At 43.4% G+C, this 6,000-nt stretch overlaps 1 protein-coding gene across 1 annotated transcript in view; it reads right to left on the reverse strand.

The window, feature by feature from the left end:
* The window catches only part of LOC122931874 (ephrin type-A receptor 6-like), a 275,273-nt gene extending 269,536 nt beyond the window's left edge, over nucleotides 1-5,737 (reverse strand). The window contains exon 1 of the mRNA XM_044285926.1: nucleotides 5,635-5,737. Coding sequence (XP_044141861.1) covers nucleotides 5,635-5,737 — 103 coding nt within the window. The remainder of the gene's footprint in view (nucleotides 1-5,634) is intronic.
* Between the last annotated feature and the right edge of the window lie 263 nt (nucleotides 5,738-6,000).

Consider the following 6,000-nt stretch of genomic DNA (forward strand, 5'->3'; position numbering starts at 1 on the left):
GACATGAAGCCAGATTGTCTGTTACGGGACCTCTCTGCTCTGCCTGTGTGCTAGGCCTAAATATATGCCAATGGACTGTTGCAGTGGTGGGTGACGTGAAGCCTCATTCTCTGCTATGACATGCAGACTGATTCTCTGCTGACATGAAGCCAGATCCTCTGTTACGGGAGCTCTCTCCTCTGCCTGGGTGCTGGGCCTAAATTTATGACAATTGACTGTTGCAGTGGTGGGTGACGTGAAGCCTGATTCTCTGCTATGATATGAAGACTGATTCTCTGCTGACATGAAGCCAGATTGTCTGTTACGGGACCTTTCTCCTCTGCCTGGGTTCTGGGCCTAAATTTATGAAAATTGACTCTTACAGTGGTGGGTGACGTGAAGCCTGATTCTAGGCTATGATATGAAGACTGATTCTCTGCTGACATGAAGCCAGATTGTCTGTTACGGGACCTTTCTCCTCTGCCTGGGTTCTGGGCCTAAATTTATGAAAATTGACTCTTACAGTGGTGGGTGACGTGAAGCCTGATTCTCTGCTATGATATGAAGACTGATTCTCTGCTGACATGAAGCCAGATTCTCTGTTACGGGACCTCTCTCCTCTGCCTGGGTGCTGGGCCTAAATTTATGACAATGGACTGTTGCAGTGGTGGCTGACGTGAAGCCTGATTCTCTGCTATGACATGCAGACTGATTCTCTGCTGTCATGAAGCCAGATTGTCTGTTACGGGACCTCTCTGCTCTGCCTGTGTGCTAGGCCTAAATATATGCCAATGGACTGTTGCAGTGGTGGCTGACGTGAAGCCTCATTCTCTGCTATGACATGCAGACTAATTCTCTGCTGACATGAAGCCAGATTGTCTGTTACGGGACCTCTCTCCTCTGCCTGGGTGCTGGGCCTAAATTTATGACAATGGACTGTTGCAGTGGTGGCTGACGTGAAGCCTGATTCTCTGCTATGACATGCAGACTAATTCTCTGCTGACATGAAGCCAGATTGTCTGTTACGGGACCTCTCTCCTCTGCCTGGGTGCTGGGCCTAAATATATGCCAATGGACTGTTGCAGTGGTGGCTGACGTGAAGCCTCATTCTCTGCTATGACATGCAGACTAATTCTCTGCTGTCATGAAGCCAGATTGTCTGTTACGGGACCTCTCTGCTCTGCCTGTGTGCTAGGCCTAAATATATGCCAATGGACTGTTGCAGTGGTGGGTGACGTGAAGCCTCATTCTCTGCTATGACATGCAGACTGATTCTCTGCTGACATGAAGCCAGATTGTCTGTTACGGGACCTCTCTGCTCTGCCTGTGTGCTAGGCCTAAATATATGCCAATGGACTGTTGCAGTGGTGGGTGACGTGAAGCCTCATTCTCTGCTATGACATGCAGACTGATTCTCTGCTGACATGAAGCCAGATTCTCTGTTACGGGACCTCTCTCCTCTGCCTGTGTGTGTGCTGGGCCTAAATATATGCCAATGGACTGTTGCAGTGGTGGCTGACGTGAAGCCTCATTCTCTGCTATGACATGCAGACTAATTCTCTGCTGACATGAAGACAGATTCTCTGTTACGGGACCTCCCTCCTCTGCCTGGGTGCTGGGCCTAAATATATGCCAATGGACTGTTGCAGTGGTGGCTGACGTGAAGCCTCATTCTCTGCTATGACATGCAGACTGATTCTCTGCTGACATGAAGCCAGATTCTCTGTTACGGGACCTCTCTCCTCTGCCTGTGTGTGTGCTGGGCCTAAATATATGCCAATGGACTGTTGCAGTGGTGGCTGACGTGAAGCCTCATTCTCTGCTATGACATGCAGACTGATTCTCTGCTGACATGAAGCCAGATTCTCTGTTACGGGACCTCTCTCCTCTGCCTGTGTGTGTGCTGGGCCTAAATATATGCCAATGGACTGTTGCAGTGGTGGCTGACGTGAAGCCTCATTCTCTGCTATGACATGCAGACTAATTCTCTGCTGACATGAAGACAGATTCTCTGTTACGGGACCTCCCTCCTCTGCCTGGGTGCTGGGCCTAAATATATGCCAATGGACTGTTGCAGTGGTGGCTGACGTGAAGCCTCATTCTCTGCTATGACATGCAGACTGATTCTCTGCTGACATGAAGCCAGATTCTCTGTTACGGGACCTCTCTCCTCTGCCTGTGTGTGTGCTGGGCCTAAATATATGCCAATGGACTGTTGCAGTGGTGGCTGACGTGAAGCCTCATTCTCTGCTATGACATGCAGACTGATTCTCTGCTGACATGAAGCCAGATTCTCTGTTACGGGACCTCTCTCCTCTGCCTGTGTGTGTGCTGGGCCTAAATATATGCCAATGGACTGTTGCAGTGGTGGCTGACGTGAAGCCTCATTCTCTGCTATGACATGCAGACTAATTCTCTGCTGACATGAAGACAGATTCTCTGTTACGGGACCTCCCTCCTCTGCCTGGGTGCTGGGCCTAAATATATGCCAATGGACTGTTGCAGTGGTGGCTGACGTGAAGCCTCATTCTCTGCTATGACATGCAGACTAATTCTCTGCTGACATGAAGACAGATTCTCTGTTACGGGACCTCTCTCCTCTGCCTGGGTGCCGGGGCCTAAATATCTGAGAATGGACTGTTCCAGTGGTGGGTGACGGGAAGCCAGATTCTCTGCTATGGAACCTCTCTCCAATTGATTTTGGTTAATTTTTATTTATTTAATTTTTATTTTAATTAATTTCCCTATCCACATTTGTTTGCAGGGGATTTACCTACATGTTGCTGCCTTTTGCAGCCCTCTAGCTCTTTCCTGGGCTGTTTTACAGCCTTTTTAGTGCCGAAAAGTTCGGGTCCCCATTGACTTCAATGGGGTTCGGGTTCGGGACGAAGTTCGGATCGGGTTCGGATCCCGAACCCGAACATTTCCGGGATGTTCGGCCGAACTTCTCGAACCCGAACATCCAGGTGTTCGCTCAACTCTACTCACCAGCAGTCAGTCCCATGTAAAAGCACAACAAACACACCAGAAGTCTGCGATGATTTGCTTTAAATTTATGTAACATTTTTAATTAAATAGAACATCTAGATATATTGATATTTCCAGTCTAGTTTGATCTAAAGTAGATTAAATTCTAATTGACTTCTTCTTGGATAAGACCACCTCTGTAGAGGACCCATTTTTTACTGTCATTTTGGTTGGCCATCTCAAAGACTCTGCACTATACGTATATGTTATCACTTAACTATATCAAGTCCTTAGTTTATCAACCTGTAGTACTTGGGCTACAAGGGATATATGTAGGGGGGGAACAGTCCTGTCCTCAAGTTTTGCTGTTCCTCAATGTATGTTTATAGTCGTGATGTTACTTAGACATAATTTATTGAGTAGGGGGTATTTTGAGGGACAATTGACAACGCAACAACTATAATTCCATATTCTAAAGAAGACTGGTCGATTCTGGCTGTTTGTGTACTTTTGCACTTTTTTGGATATAACTTTATTACTTGTCAAACAACTATTTGATGAACATTCTTACCTACATATACAATGCATAAAGAAAGATCTAACTTAAAGGGGAAATACAAATATACTTTGTTTATTGTGCCTTTTTAGTACATGAAAACCACTGACTTCATCAAGATCTATATTGGTTCACTCATGTACGCATAAAGTGTAATTCTACAGCAATGAGCATTTTCATTGCTTATAATGTTTTGTCAAATTGATTCACAACGACTGTCACAGCGTGCGCACCTGTAGAGCGCCTTTCACTGAGGTTTGTAGATGAATTGTCACACAATCAATCTCTTCTACTATACAGGAGGGGTAAGATGGGGTAACAAAATAAAAAATAAAATAAAAATAGCAGTACACTGCCAATGTTAGCGGCCCATAGAACGCCGCTGAGGTCAGCTGTACTGCAGTCTATACAATAGAGAATAATTTGCGCACACGGATTCTGTATGGGGGCGAACTTGTAACGTTCATTTATTTGAAGCAATTTATTCACTTTGTTCCCTTTTAAACATATAGAATTAAGATTTGGCCATATACGGTATGATATCAATCTGCAATTATCTATCCACTGCTGTAATTTCCTACTGGATATAGAGCTACAATAGTATACTAACTGCTATAGGGTTCCAGATACACTTCAGTACTGTAAGGTAGCTTGTGATTAGATTGTGAGCCTCTGTGAGGCAGGAACTGATACTGGGCATTCTCTTTACAATGCCACTGAATATACTGGTGCTACACTGCTTGTGTACACTATTATTACACAGGAAGAAAGCGTATGGATACTATAAGGCTACCTGTACACGTTGCAGATTTGTACACAGAAAGTGCGTAGGAAATCCACACATAAATCCGCAATATTTATTTTGTGTGGTTCTGGTGAAGGTTTTATGTTTTTTTTTTTTTTTTTTTTATGATTTTCTGTTTATGTAACATATTTTTTATATATTGACCTAGGGCAGAGCAGGTCAATTTCCGCATGGAAAACATACATGGGGCATACATACATTTTTTTAAATCTCATACACTTTGCTGGTACTGTATTACTCACCGTTTATTCTGCATGAAAATCCACGTGGAAAAGCCACACAAAATCCACCAGGTGTGCAGGTAGCCTAACTAGTCTTTGTGAGTGAACAGAAACAGCACATTCTCCTATACATCTGATGTAAAACAATAAGTGGCAACATGTATCAGTAGTAAATATGTCCATATGTTCTCAAACTAGGATGCGCTGTATCTAAAGTATTTCACACCCATGGACACACTTATACCTTATCTTATAGCGTACTAACCTCACACGCAAAGTAAATATTCACATGAAAGAGCAGGGCAATATTTAGGTGCTTATGAGTACTGTGCAGCATAAATACTAAAGTATTACACCGCAGTACCTGGGTGTACTGAGCAATCTTAGTGCTGAAGGATAATGCAATGTTATGCTACAGCACGATCTGTTTATTTTTGCTTCTGTATTTTGTTTGATTGTATTTAGCTTTGGGACACCGTTGTATTAGGCTCCACATACATAAGTAACATGATGAAACAGTATGATTAACAGTATGATCATAGCAGTTTGTTATAAGTTTCTCACAAGACCTCAGAAACACAAAACATCCAAAGGATCATTTTTATATTGGAAGGATCCATTCACATCACAAAGTGAATTTCAGTCACAGGTTCCTGCAGAGGCCATTCTAAGTGAAGGTCCAGCCCCAGTTACTCTACAGCCAAGGATAGAGAGAAGAACAGCATACTTCATTGTAGCCATTTTTTTAAGAAGCCAGCAAGAACTTTCATAGACCATTCTCAAAAAGTTAAGGCCAAAGTTTTATCTGCAACTTCTTATCTATCTATCTATCATCTACCTAATATCAATCTATATTCCTAGGTCTTATCTGTATTTTTCTGAGAAGTGTATGTTAGAATTCTAATAGAAGAAAACGTATGCAAATGTGACCTAATTGTGACACCCTTCCTCTATTTCGGCTCACACAGTAAATTATAGATTCCATAATGTTTTATTAAACTGATTTGCAATTGAAATGACTCTCACCAAGATGTATAGATTTCACATGGTATAGCTATCTGAAAAGCAAAGAGTTGGCATGGAGAAAATTAGAAACTGTCACTTACCCTGGTTGTCAGAGAAGTGGTTGGAGCTGACAAAGCATTTAAGGAGCAGAATAAGGAGGAGAAGAGCCCTCAAAACCAGAGTCCTCCCATTACAGGACTCCATGTCTAGCTGGGTCCCTCTGAAGAGGGCTCCAGCTCCTCTTCCTTTTGCCTTACCACCGCTTACCAATCCAGCAGTAGTAATGGCAGGATCCGTGGGGGTGTGGCACTGAGCCCTGCCCACCAATAGAAATTAAGATAGTTAAAAAGCCAAAGTGGCCATGTGCAAAACGGAAATGTACTCCAAACAATCTTTCCAGATGCCTCTACTCTTCAACCTTTGTATGTCCTGATAGGATATAAGCTATAGACAGCTCCTTTCATTCA

This window comes from Bufo gargarizans, chromosome 3, assembly GCF_014858855.1.
Source record: "Bufo gargarizans isolate SCDJY-AF-19 chromosome 3, ASM1485885v1, whole genome shotgun sequence".
In the NCBI taxonomy this organism is placed as follows: Eukaryota; Metazoa; Chordata; class Amphibia; order Anura; family Bufonidae; genus Bufo; species Bufo gargarizans.